This window comes from Nicotiana tabacum, chromosome 7 (assembly GCF_000715075.1).
Source record: "Nicotiana tabacum cultivar K326 chromosome 7, ASM71507v2, whole genome shotgun sequence".
Lineage (NCBI taxonomy): Eukaryota > Viridiplantae > Streptophyta > Magnoliopsida > Solanales > Solanaceae > Nicotiana > Nicotiana tabacum.
The window spans coordinates 35,691,849-35,707,490 of record NC_134086.1 but is presented as its reverse complement, the minus strand read 5'-3'; the positions used below and the strand labels follow the sequence as shown (position 1 = coordinate 35,707,490).

General features: G+C 36.4%; 1 protein-coding gene across 1 annotated transcript; it reads right to left on the bottom strand.

Annotated features, from left to right (window-relative positions):
- Positions 1-7,524: 7,524 nt before the first annotated feature.
- Positions 7,525-14,343, bottom strand: LOC107811724 (putative vesicle-associated membrane protein 726). The gene is made up of 5 exons (XM_016636712.2): positions 14,025-14,343; positions 13,087-13,228; positions 8,955-9,075; positions 8,776-8,838; positions 7,525-7,837 (listed from the first exon to the last, which is right to left on the bottom strand). The coding sequence occupies exons 1-5, from the start codon at positions 14,212-14,214 to the stop codon at positions 7,691-7,693; spliced, it is 663 nt and encodes a 220-aa protein (XP_016492198.1). The 5' UTR covers positions 14,215-14,343; the 3' UTR covers positions 7,525-7,690.
- Between the last annotated feature and the right edge of the window lie 1,299 nt (positions 14,344-15,642).

The window sequence follows — 15,642 nt, the reverse complement described above, 5'->3', positions numbered from 1 at the left end:
GAGCAAGGTCAGCATAACATTTGTGATTTGAAAGTTCCCCGCCCGGATTCGGGAAGGAACAATAGCACTGGCGTATCCTTGATTTGGTAAAACTCTGGGAGCCACTCTCGGCAGTATCGGAGGAGGGTCTGGAATATTGTTGTTCTCATTTGCATTTATATTGACATGTTGGCGTCTCCGTGGAAGTTGAGGTAAGACCTCATCTTGTTCTAGATCCTCTACCTCCTCCCCCGCTATCACATTACCGAGAGGGTCATTTGCATTAAGAGCCATTGTACCTGATTGATCGACACAAACAAAATTAGTAAACAAGAAGGAAAGAGTAGCAAAACACAATTCTAGCTACACAAATAGTCAACACCGTAACTCCCCGGCAACGGCGCCAAAAAGTTGATCGCGGCGAACTCAACCTTACACAACGGTAGGAGGAGCGGGCACTAATACTTTTACCCGAATAGTGGTATCGGGGTCAATTTCCACAGGGAGCTTGGAATGGAGTTGCGTATTTGTTTAGACTAGGAATGCGTGTTTGCTCCTAATTGTACTTCTACCATTTTTTGGGTTTTTGTTTAATCACTACTATTATCAACTACAAGTTTAAGATAATTTATGCTAAAAGAGTATGTTCTAAGTTGTGATTAATATAGAGAAAGGCACTAGGGTCGTGGCATCACCTAGGTGGTTAACTAACAGGTAGAGGTTACTAATAATAGATTGACATATTTGGGATCAATGTTATAACCGTGCATATTTGTACTCACTCTCACACCTCTCGGTAGAGAGAGCGATTTTGCCCAATTGACTCTCTCGAGATCAATTGGGTAGGCCAATTTAGACCAACCAACTAGGGTTCAAGTTGGGTGATTACTCTCTCGAGGTTTAACCCGTTAATTGGGACTACCATTTCACATGGATCCATCCCAAACCCTTGTTGGGTCAATTCTGGGGTCATAGACTCTCTTTCTCAAGAAAGGTCAAGACCCACTAAGCTAGAATCAATGTTTGCAACCATCATTAAACCATAAAATTAACCCAAATAAAAAACACCCAATATCAATCTATCAGTAAGAAGCAACACCCATTAATTACCAACACTATGGTTGAGCCACAACCCTAGCTAATGGGTTTAGCTAGACATAATTAAAGCAGAAAATGAAGAAATAGAAAATGAAACAACCATATTAATTAATTGCTAATGCTAAACTACAATAATCTATGATGAAACTAAGCTAAAAATGCCCAAGATAGGCCAAAACATAAGTCTCACGGTGTAGCAGCTGTCAGTTGTACAAAACTTCACCTAAAAATGGTAAAATGTTTTATTTATAATGGGCTGGAAAAACTGGATAAAAATGCCCCTGCGGGGTTAGTGCGGACCGCACAAAGATGGCACGCGGCCGCACTGGGTTGCTTGACCTCTGAATCTTGCTCTCTGAAAATGGTGATGCGGACCGCACAAAGTTGGGGTGCGGCCGCATGGAAACTGGCGCGGACCGCACAAAGTTGTTGTGCGGACGCATTAAAGGTTTTTGCAGCTTCTTTGAACTTCATTGATGCGGGCCGCGTGACCATAGAGTGCGGCCGCATGGGGGGAAGCGCGGGCCGCATGAAGTTGGATGCGACCGCATGTTTTGGTACTGGAATATAATATTCTCTGAACTTCTTGGACACGACCGCATAGCAAAATTGTGCGGCCACATGAGTGAGATGCGGGCCGCATGAATTGGGACGGGGCCGCATGGGGGGGGGCTTGCAAGTTCACAGTCTCTGAACTTCTATGGTGCGGCCGCATGACATGATGGTGCGGTCCGCACCAAGTTCTTAATGTCTTCACTCTACTGATCTTTGGCACTTGAGCAGGTTTCACTCCAATTTGAGCCGATCTTTGACGATTTGTCACTTTATAGTTCAAACCTGCAATCAAGCGCAATCTGTAAGCTTTTTGGGACTATTTTGCAGCAATTTACACTCAAAGCGCAGGCAAGTATGGGTATAAACATGTTAAAATCCTACTTATCTGTAGTCTCACGTGAATGGCTTGTTGGTTTTGGGGTTGATTGTGTTGGGTATTGGGCTGTGCCAGTCAGTGGCTTTGTTATTTGGGTGGGGAGTGAAGGTATTGGGCCTTGTGTGTGAGAATGACTTTGGATTATTGGGGAAGTGATATTTGCCGTAAGGTAGGCTTGTAATTGAGTGCCAATAGTTAGGGGTGAGTTGGATTTGCATGTGCCATGGTTGGCAGGAAGATTCAGGCTGTTGTGCCACGTGAAAATGGCTCGTACTAAGTGTTAATAATGTAGAAGGTGAGCCAGCTGTAATGTTTGATGATTGGATTTTGTTGTAGTGGACAAGTTGTGGGCTAAGTGTGAGGTTTTCAGTCTCATGGGCTGATTAATCTTGGCCTGTGGTGCTGCCCGTTTGGTCCCTAGGCTCGGGGTTGTTTAGGAATTGTAAAGTGATTTCATTAAAAAATTTGGGGTGATTAGCGGAGGCAGTAAGAATTATTTTATTAGTTAAAGAAATCTTAATGGGCATGTGATTAGCTGCATGTGAGAGGTTAGGGTTAGGAGACATACCTGTAGGTCCCGCGCCGCCAGTGATCAACTTGTTTAGTTGGACTTTGCGTGTTGTGGGCAATTTTGTTGTGGACCGATTCTTTGATGGGAAAATAACTGTTTTCCATTTGTTGGTATCGGTATTGGGTTGTTTGTGTTGTTCCTGGATCGTGGTATGATTGGGGTGTGAAGTTGAAGGTTCATTTGGTAGTGGGGTGTGCATAGTGTTGGAGATGGATGACACAGGAGTTGATGGAGATGGACAGAAATTTTTTTTGTGGCCAAGTCGACCACAAAATATACAGAGCATATTGAGGCCCTCATAAACTATTTATTACTTATGGGGTACCAATATACACACGTGTTTTAAGAGCCATTTCTAAGGGAACTTCTATACATATTATTGCATAGCGGCCTCTTGTAGTTGTCGACGTGCATGTATCAATTTTGAGTAGGGAACCAATTTTCACACCTACGCGTTGAAGTATTTCAAAGTCATAGAACTCCGTAGGTAGTTCAGGTAATCTTAGCCAAATGGCTGTGTACATGAGTTGGGTGTTAAAAGTTATAAATTTAGGTTCCTATTTGCGGACGGAGAGAAAGTGATTGAGTATAAACCAAGGTCCATTGTAGAGGGCAGTGAGCATATTTTCTTCTTTTTGGAACTTCACTAGGTAGAAATCGCATCCTAAGTCAATTAATGGCAGCTCCTCTGTGGGTTTCCAGAGAGCAGTTAGTTTAGCTCATAGTGTTTGGTGCCCAACTTTCCTGCCATAGACTTTGACAATGACAGAAAATTTTCATGGCAAGTATAGGCGTGATTTATCGGCTGATGTGAGTGGTATGAAGGTGTCTCTGTGGAGATCGTTAGTTGTTTCATCGGTTAAGTCAATATGAGAGTGTGTTTGATTGCATGTATTGGGATAGTAAGTGAATTGGTTGTTGGTGAGCAAAGTTTGTGCAAAGGTGAGTGGTAATTGTGTGGCAGTGTGTTGTTCCTTGGATGGAGTTGGAGCTGGATCAAGGTGCATCGAACTTATGTCTGGTGGTTCCGGTGGTGGGGAGGTGATGGAGGTATTCATTTGCTAGAGAGAATTTTTATTTTCGTTTAGACGTGCTTTTAAATATATACTTATCCCATCCTTTGCAATGTTTGAATCTATGGAGAGACATAATTCCTTCCATATTGAATTCTTCCTCATGCAATTTTATGTTTGGTTTTATAATTTAAAATTCATATATACTACTTTGAAAAAAGAAAATTTTACCTCCTATATCAAAACTGTATACCCTATTTATTATGAATAAAAATTCTTTTAAAATATTATTTTCTATAGTTACCTTTTAGTTTTATAGGAATTTTTTTATTTATGGTCACTTCCTACTGTTAAGCCATTAAATATGTTGTCTAATATTTTTCTCTCTCATTCTTTTTTATTCTCTCCCAAAATCACACATAGTATCTTATTTCTCTCTCCACGATCTCTCTCATTCTTTCCTATATGAATTGGAAAACTGGTTTCCTCCGACAAACGGTGAGTTTTCCATGATTTTCGTGGTTGTCACTACTCTTCAGCCATGAGAACAGTGAGATTTTCCCTAATTTCCTGCAAGTTTTCTTTACATCCTTTTCAAAATTGTTCTTTCCCAATTCCACAGGACTTGGTGGCGTGACTCCAAATTTTTTCCCTTCCGATTCATGATTTCTTGCTTTTGTCAAGAACTATGAAATTGAGCAAGTCGTAAATCATCAACACAGATTTTCACCATTCACCACTCACCACTAAAGTTTTTGGGTTTTTGGCAATCTAAAACTTCTTCTTTTTCTCTTCAACTGTTTTTTAAATATCCACCATTGTTAGGTTTTTGCAGAATACCCTCTAAAGCACTCAATTTCGAAGGGCCATCTTTTGATTTGCTAATCACTCAAGAGAAACATGTGTTCATCAGCAACCATTGAAGCCGAAAGGAGAACAAAAATACACAGTGACCCTAATCGTAGATGTATTTATATATATTCGAGTCCACATGCATTGATTTTTAGTTTCTACATGGGTTTTCTCTTCTTGTATTTAGATTATGTAGTCGACAAGGCATACACTGATTTTTATCTTATATAATAATTTTTGACTGTTGTATTTAGATGTATTTGAGTTCTTAAACATTTTTAAATATATTGTTAGTTCTATCATTTTGATGTTATTCATCAATTAGTTATGCATTCAATCTAACTATATTCATCTGTATTTTAAACCTAACTATATCCATCTGTATTTAAAATAACAATACAGTGAAATACATTAAAATACTCTCAATACAAATAGAACATCAATGAATACAACCAATGAAATATACTCAATAAAGCAATAATACCATGTATTAGGAATAAATAAAATATTGTGAATACAAAAATAAACTTGAATACATTGAATACAACTGTTAGATACAATAGAATACAAGCACTAGGTTTATTATGAAATATGTAGGCAGTAGGTTACTATTACAGGTTGTATCCGGCATAAATACATGATGTATTCATATACAGAAAATCGAATTTCAAAATATTTCTGTAGATACTTGTATCAATTCCGAGCAGAACCTCGAACAAAGTCAGGAAAAAAACACTCGAACTGTATCAGAAAAAAAGAGGGACTGAAACTCTGAATAATTCTCTGCTTTTTGGTGTTTAGCGTCCGATAAATCTTCTCATTAATTAGATTGATAATATTGTGTGTTATAATTGATTTAGGTGAGTTATATTAGGAGTGTATCTCATTAAATTAGCAGCTTTCCGTTATTAAACAACTTGAGAAACCTATTATTACATTGTATTCATGAATACATAGTATAAAAACATGTGAATACAACGGTTGACAGCTGGACTGTCTTATTTTTTAGCCAATTTTTGCTACTGTGTTCATGAATACAGTAGATCGAATACATTACCATAACAACTGAAAGGTAACTACAGAAAGTAATTATGTATATGGTAGCTATAAGAAATTAATAGCCACTAAACAATAGTCATTTCTGAAAATTACTCTTGGAAAAAACATAAGTGATCTTGAAAGGCGTTTTCTGATTCCTTGAGCCGGGGATGCTTGGGGGGCTAATGTGGTTTTAATTCTCGGGCGATGCCAGAAATCATTTTGATATAAGATTTTAAACTTACGAGCTTCGTATCAGCTTATTTTGATAGAACCCAATGTAGTACCTTGACTTGGCCTAAATATGTTCCTTTTAAGGTTTCTTTTACATTATGAGAATTTTAAATAGGAAAATATATATTGATAATATCATGTCCAGATTTGGTTTATGCATTGTTTCTCAGTGTTCATATTGTGTGCCTCCTAGGGAAGAGATCATTAATCATCTCTTCCTAGAAAGTGGTACAGCTAAAGCAGTTTGGAACCTTTGTTATGCTAATCTTGGTTTTACTCCTCATACTCCTTCTCTGAGTTGGCGACTTTTTACTTGGATTACCGTAAACACTCAAAACGAATTTATTAAAACTATGCATCAAATTCTCCCTATTTACATTTGTTGGGAGATTTGGAAAGCTAGATGTGCCTCTAGATATGGGAATGGTGCCGCCACAATCTATAAAATCTGCCAAAAGGTTCTTTTTCATATTAAAATTCACCTTAACAAGATAGGTGCTAGGGTGGATATAAGGTGGAATTGGTATAACCTCGGCAGATAATCTCAGACCTTCTCTCATCTCCACTCTTGTCACTTGAGGAAAACCCCCAAACCATTGGATCAAAATTAATTCTGATTGTAGTAGTAACTCTAAGGATCTCTTAGCTAGCAGTGGAGGTATTGTTAGAGATAGAAATGATAGTGTGATTATGGCTTTTGCTAAAAAATACTGCATTTTTGTACTAACAACACTGTCAGCAGCTTTTTTTGCTATATCTTGATGTACTGCTAACAATTACAGAAATATTATTTTGGAGGTGGATTCTCTGTTGGTGGTCAATATGATCCAAGGACACAGTAGCATTTAATGGAAACTCTATCATGAAATCAAAGACATGCAAGTCATGATTCAATCCCTTCAAGTTACATTCCAACACTGCTATAGAGAAGCTAACTCTGCAGCAGATGTTCTGGCTAAGTTTGGTAGCAAACTTCAACAACATAATGAGGCGATCTTCTCCACCTTAACAGAACTTCCTAGGGAGGCTAGAGGATGTTTCATGATGAATCAAATGGAGGTGCCAGGCTAATTAAGAGAAGAAACTCAAATGTCAGTTGACTCTTTGTTTATGATGATTAGCATAAACAAAGGGATGAGGTTCCAGGAATCTTTGTAATACAAAGGGATCTTTTGATAAGTTTTAACATCTTCCATAAAGGACTCTTACTAGCATTTATGTGCTGGTAGGAACAAACTTCCAATTAGAATCTCTATGTTTTGGAAGTTAATCTTTTCTATAATGTTAATTATATATATCCAGCACAAATGTAATTTTTGAGGAGGTAAGACTACCTATGTCCCCACCTTACATGTACGCTTTTTTAGTCCCTTAATAAATAAGGTAGGGGTTAATGTCTAATACCCATTACCATTACCATTACCATTACCAAGGGAGGTGAAAGCATGAGTGAATGGAGTTTAATTAAAAAAAAAAAAAAGTACATAGGTGGACAAATTCTCCTTCACGTCTATCGTTTCATAAAATCAATCCAACGTACACCTAAAAGGTATATTACATGTGGAACAAAAGTTACAATTGCCAATATAACCCTATCTTTTCATTTTTTTAACCATTAATTTATTAAGTTGCTAATATACTCCTACTAGGCATATTGAATCGCCTGGGCATGTTAGAAATATATACAAGAAAACAGTGCATTTGAAATCAACTAATCATGAACAATCACCAAGCTTAGATGTTAAATATTTGCAACAGAATTGTGAAATTTTAATTTGGAGAAAGAGCAAAGAAGCGGAGAAACAATGGGACAATTCCCAAAAGGAGAAAAGTAATTAAGACAAACTAATCCTGATTAATATACATCTACAATCATAATATAGGCCAATCCAGCTCCTTGTGTGCTAAATTGACTGATAATTAGTAGATTTTGTATGTGGAACAATATTGACACTGACAGCATGATCAGGCAAATCAAAAGCAGTCGAAGCCAGGGCAAACAGACAAAATGATAATGAGAATTAAAGCTATGATAATCCCTAACACAATCAGTTTTATCTTCATATTTTCATACCACAACTTCCTCCTAATCTTGATCCCCTGTTGTCTGAAGTCCTGAGCCTGAAAAAAATCACACAAAACAACTTACCAACTATAGGTGGAAATGTTGGAATTATCTTCTAATCGGACTTATCATAAATTCGATTTTTTAGTCTTCTAGAAACTGAGTAAACAAATATTGTTGGTGGACATGGCCTGTAGCCGCTAATTTACTGTATTCCATTATTGGATGTCAACAACAACGACCCAGTAAAATCATACAAAGTGGAATCTGGGGAAGGTAGTGTGTACGCAGATCTTATCCCTGCCCCAACGGTTGTTTCCAGTAGACTCTCGGCTCAGGAAGACAGAAATAAAACAAGAAGAGACAATTCATCAGTATCATCCACAGAAACAATAGAGATAGTAACAACATCATAAAAACCATAAAGTAGATGACATGCAATAACAATAACCAATAATTAAGGCCTCGGGCTATGAAAAACAGAAAGGATAATGTGGACTCAACATGAACCACAAGCCGTCTAAGATCAAGCCTATCAAACCCGTCTTAACCCCGGTATGAAGTAGAAAAAGCTCGACTACCCTCTAGCGTACAACCTTAATGCTCGACCTTCGGACCTTCCTATCAAGGGCCATGTCCTCGGAAATCGGCAGCCGTGCCATATCTTGCCTGATCACTTCTCCCCAATACTTCTTAGGCTGCCCTCTACCTCTTCTCATACCCACCAAAGCCAACCGCTCACACCTCCTCACCGGAGCATCAAGGCTCCTCCTCGTCACGTGCCCGAACCATTATTGGATGTGAATCACTTTATGTATTGGTGTTGGCTTGATAATTAGCAGTGGCATTAAACTTGTTCGTGAATCTATGAGTCCGTGATGGAACTGTTGATTTAAGTGTTGGCAATTGTCATAGTAATGAACGGATAAATTTACATGTATGCAATGATATTATCCTAAGATTGTTACAAATTAACAATATGCATCAAGCTAACCTGTGAACGAAGATTCTCTGTTTTATCAACCAGAAGCTCAATCTTCTCACCGCGGTCTAGAACCTGATCAAGACAACATTTTGTTAAGCAGATTTATGCTATATATAGTCAGTTTTTAATGAGAAAGCACAATATATGTACAAAACTTGAGCTTTTCACCTTAGAAATTGTTTCCTTACCTTTTCAATGTTTTGCATCATCACTCCCTTAACTTCTGAAACTTGAGCTTTCACCTTAGCAAGCTTGTTAATTTCTTCAGGATGTTCAACACAGTACTTCATGTGCTCTTTTAACTTTGGCCTACAACAGGGGATTCATTAATTTGGGAAACAATTGTTTTGACAATGCCTATACAAAAGATAAGGTACATGAAGTAATTGTGAAAAATAAAGTTAGATTTTTTAGAAGAGTAAAAATTATAATTAGAAGATAGTTCTAGAAAGTTATGGAGTAATATCTTTGATATTTGTAGTACTTATGAAATACCTAGATATTCTAAAGTCTTGGATATTATTATTAGAAGATAATAGAATTGTCTAGATTATTTTTGTATCTAGAATCATCCCTAGACAAGTATAAATAGGAGTAACCTTAGGCATTTGTAATAAAGCCAAATTCAAGAAAGTCTTCTTCAATAACAAAGTTCTCCTTTAAAAAATCTCTCTTCTCTTTTCAAGCTTCCTCTTCTTTAGTTGAATCCTCCAATCTTAGTTAACGATCTTGGGCTAGCAGAAGGTCTCCAAATAATACTTTTCTTCTGCTATTCTTTACATGGTATCAAATCCATAAGTCGGCTTCTGGATTTGAAGGTCGGGTTAGTGGTCGATTCAACTAGTTTCTCTAAATGGATTTAGGTGGTCGTGCTAATGGACTGGGGATAGAGTTATTGAACCAGTCCAACTACAATGTATGGAAGACTTGTATGGAGTCATACCTTGTTGGTGAGAATTTGTGAGAAGTTGTCAATGGGAGTAACACAAGTCCTCTTGATGACGCACCGAAAAATAGCAATGCGCTTAAAGTGGAAGTAGACTAATGCTAAGGCGGAGTTTATCCTGAAGAGGTCTATCTCTCCTAATTTATTTGATCATATTATAAGGTGTAAATCAGCTCATGAAATATGGAGGACCTTCGATCGGATGTTCAACAAGAAGGATGAAGCTCGACTACAGATTTTGGAGAATCAGTTAGCTAACACCGCTCAAGGTAATTTCTCTATCGTAAAGTATTTTTTGAAGGTTAAAAATCTGTATTCCGAAATTTCTCTATTGGATCCGGATGAGGCTATCTCTGAAGCACGAATAAGAAGAATTATTATTCATGGTTTAAAGTCAGAATATATTTCCTTTGTTACATCGATTCAAGGATGGGTTCAATAACCATCTTTGGAAGAATTTGAGAATTTGCTATCATCACAAGAGCAACTAGCCAAACAGATGGCTCGTGTATCTATCAAAGAAGGGGAAGGAAATGCTCTTGTCACCGATAAGAGGAACTTTAAAGGGAAATCAAGAGATAGCATGCACTTTCCGTCCTCAAGTGGTTCAAGCTCGCCAGGAAAGAAGGGGAATCTTCCGGTAATGGTAAAAAGCTTTTAAAATGTTACCGTTGTGGCAAAGTGGGGCACATAAAAAGATATTGTTGATCCAAAGAGAGCAATAAGGCTCAAACCAAGAAAGCTGCTGAAAAAGAAGAAGACCGAGAAAAGTGTTTCGTAGCGGAGATTCGAACAATGAATGCTATGGCTTCCATAAATTTTGAAAGAGACTGGATCGTGGATTCAGGATGTGGGCACCATCTCACTAGAGATCAATCCAAATTCTCTACCTTTCGTGAATACGACGGACATGATGATATTGTTACAACAGATAATACAGTCCGTAATATGGAGAAAGAAGGCACTATTGTGATCAACAAAAAGCAAAAAGACACTATCACCCTCAACAGTATCTTTCATATTCCAGGAATGAAGAAAAATCTATTTTTAGTTGTAAATGTTGTAGATGCTGGAAACTATTTGCTATTTGGCCCACATGATGTGAAGTTCCTCCGACATATCAAGGTGCTCAAGGCATATATCGTTCACTCAGGTAAGGGAATTAACGATTTATATGTCTTATCTGCCTCTAATTCATATATTGCAAAGATAAGTAGCAATGATAATACACATCTTTGGCATGCTAGACTTGGATATCTAAACATGGATAAACTAAAGGCCATGGTAAAGTTGAATCTATTAAAAGGTTTGCCTAACTTAAGAAAATTTGGTGGAGGAGAGGTTTGTGAAGGATGTCAATATGGAAAGGCACACCGTCTTCCATTTGACAGATCCTTGTCAAGGTACAATGCCTCACTAGAACTTATTCACAGTGACTTGATGGGGCCAACGAGAACTCCTTCATTCTCAAGCCATTCTTATATGCTAATTTTCATTGATGATTTTACTAGATTCATTTAGGTTTATTTTGTGAAGCACAAGTCAGAAGTTTTCAGTAAGTTTGTGAAGTTCAAAGAAACAGTTGAAGGTGAATTCGATTCCAGAATAAGATGGTTGTGAACTGATAATGGCGGTGAGTTCACGTCAGATAAGTTTCTTTCCTTTTGTCGTCAGCATGACATTAAAAAAGAGCTGACATGTGCTGATACGCCACAACAAAATAGAGTGGCTGAAAGGAAGATCCTACACTTAACTGAGACATGTAAGAATTGGCTTCATGCCAAGAACTTACCTAAAGCCTTGTGGGCTGAAGGTATGAAATGTGCAGCATATGTGATTAACAGGATGTCGCTTTCTCCAAACAATATAAAGTCTCCCAATAAATTAATGTTTGGAGAAAAGCCTAGCGTGAAATACCTCAGAGTTTTTGGCTCTATTTGTTATGCTCACATTCCGGATTCTTAACGGAGCAAGTTGGATGCCAAGGCAAAGAAATGCATCTTTGTCGGATATGATGAAAGAAAAAAGGAATGGAAGTGCATGGATCCTAAAACTCATCTCTTCGTTGTCTCAAGGGATATCATACTCGACGAAGTGTCTTTGTATTATGTAGCTGCATTGGATGGAGCGAGTTCAAAAACCTTAAATAATGGAGATTCAAGCTTGCTCATTGCAGGTGCTTCTCTAGATAATACAGTTGCCAAGGAGTTAAGAGAAAGGGGGAGTCCTGGACCTCAACAACATGAAACTCAGCAAGAAGATGATTCATGTGGTTTGGGAAGGCAAAAAAGAACTATTATCAAGCCAGCTCGCTTCAGAGATGAAAATTTTGTTAGTACGTATTCATGTTCCTTTGCAGGACTAATTAAAGAACCTTCGATCTTTGGGGAAGCAAGACGAGCTGGAAAAATAGTGTTGAGATCTTCACCAAGACACGTCCTAAAGCATCGATTAAGTTCTTCTACGACAAGCTTGGGATAGCTTCTAAAATATCACTTCAAGGGGAGTGTGAAAAATAAAGTTGATTTTTTGGAAGAGTAAAAATTAAAATTAGAAGATAGTTCTAGAAAGTTATGGAGTAATATCTTTGATATTTGTAGTACTTAAGAAATACCTAGATATTCTAGAGTCTTGGATATTTAAGGAAGATATTAGTAGAAGATGATAGAATTGTCTAGATTATTTTTGTATCTAGAATCATCCCTAGACAAGTATAAATAGGAGCAGCCTTAGGCATTTGTAATGAAGCCAAATTCAAGAAAGTTTTCTTCAATAACAAAGTTCTCCTTTCAAAAATCTCTTTTCTCTTTTCAAGCTTCCTCTTCTTTAGTTGAATCCTTCAATCTTAATTAACGATCTTGGGCTAGCAGAAGGTCTCCAAATAATACTTTTCTTCTGCTATTCTTTACAGTAATTTAAGGTTCAAGTTATACGCATCGACGGCATAAAAAACTTTCATATTATCGGATCACTTTTATCTGTTGCGCATATGGAAGATAATAATGTCCGCTTTATTTGTTGTACATGGCAAGTAACCTAATTTATTTTCAATATTATAAGTTTCATTTTTTATGGAGAGCTACCTTTGACTTATATACACTGTCATTGTAAGTGATCTTTTACAATACTATCAGGTCATTCGAAAAATATATATAATCCGTTATGAAAGTGGGATTTATAATCTTGAAAAAACAGATTACCTAATAAAACAAGTAAAGATGTCATAAGAGTTTAAAACTTCTTTGTATTATCAATGCGTATAAATTAGACTCTTGTAGATATTCTTTAAATGACCCGGTACTGTAAAAAATTTGATGCCTATATTGTCGTGTTTATAAGTTAAACTTGAAGTAATAATAAACAAAAGTAGGTACCCAAATTCCTTGTTCAGACTTTTAGCTGTAGCCGTAGTAGCTTTTCCTCCACCATATCTCTTGCTAAAATCATCCTTTATACGTTCCAAGAAGGCTATGGGAATTTGCCTGCCTGCTGATTCAGTAGCAACCACACAATAGGCTGCAATATCATTCAAAGAAATCTTACTTATTAGCAAAAACAATAACAGCATATAATTCCACCTAAGTTATAGTATAATATTTGGTTGCCCGTATAAGAAAATTAATTGGTATATAACTTCATACAACATTCGGTTTCCCCCATTAAACTCCACATTGCTAGATCCCCATAAGTTTCGCAGAATATTTTCATCATCTCCGATCCACCCAGAAAAGCTTCCCCAATTAAGCTCAAACCAATATTGAAAAATTAACAAATATATCTCATAATTGCAAAACTCAATTGACCAATATCTTTTACAAATTCAGGTAACGTTTCTTCTTGTTCGCCATCAAGAAAATCTTTCGAGACAATTTAATTAAAAAACCTAGCGTATTTTGTATGAAGAAGTCGTTTTTAAAATTAAAAAAAAAAAACTGAGAACATGTTTTCCTCAAATATCAGAAAATAATTTTCTCGTGAAAAATATTTTCATAGAAAATAACTCGGTCACACCAAACACTGATAATTTTTAATCGCGTTAGAAATGAACACCTCCTCAACCAATAGGACGTATAAACATACCATTGTGCAATTTACTCATAATCGATCAATTTTTGCAAAAACATTCCTTTTATTCTTTTTCTACCATGCTGCATCCAATTGATCAAAATTGCAACAATAACAAAAACTAAATATCAATGTCAAACAAATTAGGGCCGGCTATATAAATCCTATTGTCCATGTAGTTCCATTTATAAAACATAGAAAATGCTTATATTATAAAATGCATATATGGAAAGAAAGGGAAACTGACTGAATCCATTCTCGGCGAGGAAATTGAAAGTGTGGCCATCGCAGTTGTAGGTGAATCTGTTATTTGATGCAGGTAATTTTTGAAGGCATTGCGAAGCAATGCTGGTAAAATTACCAGTGAACTCGGTGTATTCAGCCAAGATCATTGTTCCCCGGGCGACGAAGCTGTAGATCAACGTTTGTTGCCCCATCTCCCCTCTTTCCCTTCTCTTGAATCCTTGTTAAGGAAAAAAAGGATTCTAGAGAGAGAGAAAGAAAGAGAATAGGAGGAAGAGGAGAGGAATGGAGAGGAGAGAAATAGGGATAATATTTTGCATGAAAGCAAAAATGAAAAGAAAAGTTGATGGTATGAATGTCATTATCTCTTAGTATGCTTTTAATTTCCTTGTTTTTTTTTATAAAAAAAATGGAGTGAGAAGCCCTTAAGATAAAAATTAAATTACTAAGATACCCTTTAATTAACTTAAATACCCTATTAATAAAAATTTAAAAACAACTAAGGGCAAATAATCTACGTACCCCTTCATGAAGGGTCACAAGCCACAACTATTAGATGCATAACCCCTTTTAAATGCAACATTAAAATATCCTATTGTGAAATTAAAACGTGATCAATGAGTCAGTGACATAAAATTTCAACCAACCAAAGGAATTGACAAAAAATTTGGTTACTTAATATCATCAATCTACCTTCCAGATGGTTGCCGTTTCGAATATTATAGGTAATCATTTCAATTTAATTATATATATATATATATATATATATATATATATATATATATATATATATATATATGACTTTATATGTCACTTACAAAAGTGTTTTCCTGTTATACCATAGATAAAACATGGGTACTCTTTATCAATAATGATTCCTTTTTTGTAATATTTTGTTTCAGCCTTTTTTGATGTATTTTTTATTTTTTCTCACCTATGTTACATATCCTTCTCTTTTCACTTTCAAAACTAGAATGATATGCTTTGTCCATGTTTGACCAAAAAGTGTTGAGCTTTTTGTTAAACTAATTAATATGAAAATAGAGAGTGAATTCTAGTTAAACATAATAAATTCTAGACCAAAGATTGTAAAATATCAATAGGGTGAGACCGTGTTCAAGAGCAACAAATATCAAATATATGACTAATGATTGTCAATGAATGTGGTAATGAAAGTGTGCAATAAATGTAGATAATGACAATAAATATAATAAGAAGGGATTTATCACCCAAATATTGGGTGACTCGGACGATTTTCCTCTCTGACAACAACGTGGGGTGTTAAGAAATGAAGATGTGTAAGGAATCTTGGGATCTTGTGAATAAACAACACAAATCGAACAATATAATCAGTGAACAAGCTTTGGTATATTCTCTTTTGTCAACCCTTTACAATGTGTTCTTATAACAAAGTGAAGATCCCTTTTTGTTCTTTGTCACTTCCTATTTATAAGGGATATCCCTGAGCAACCCTAAAAAAGTACAACAGAAAGAATATTCAATGGAATATTCCTTCTTTCTATTCTAACTTATCCTACCGTTACTTTCATATGCATGTTGCTCGACCTCGGCGTTAATCTCTCTTGAGGCGACTCCTCGCCCTTATGCTGTGGTCAGTCTAG

Excerpts from the sequence above, each read along its gene's own strand:
- LOC107811724 (XM_016636712.2), bottom strand. The coding sequence starts at position 14,214 with ATGGGGCAACAAACGTTGATCTACAGCTTCGTCGCCCGGGGAACAATG. Across the intron at positions 8,839-8,954 it reads TGATGCAAAACATTGAAAAG|GTTCTAGACCGCGGTGAGAA; the intron begins GTAAGGAAACAA and ends TGTCTTGATCAG. Across the intron at positions 7,838-8,775 it reads CAGAGAATCTTCGTTCACAG|GCTCAGGACTTCAGACAACA; the intron begins GTTAGCTTGATG and ends GATTTTTTTCAG.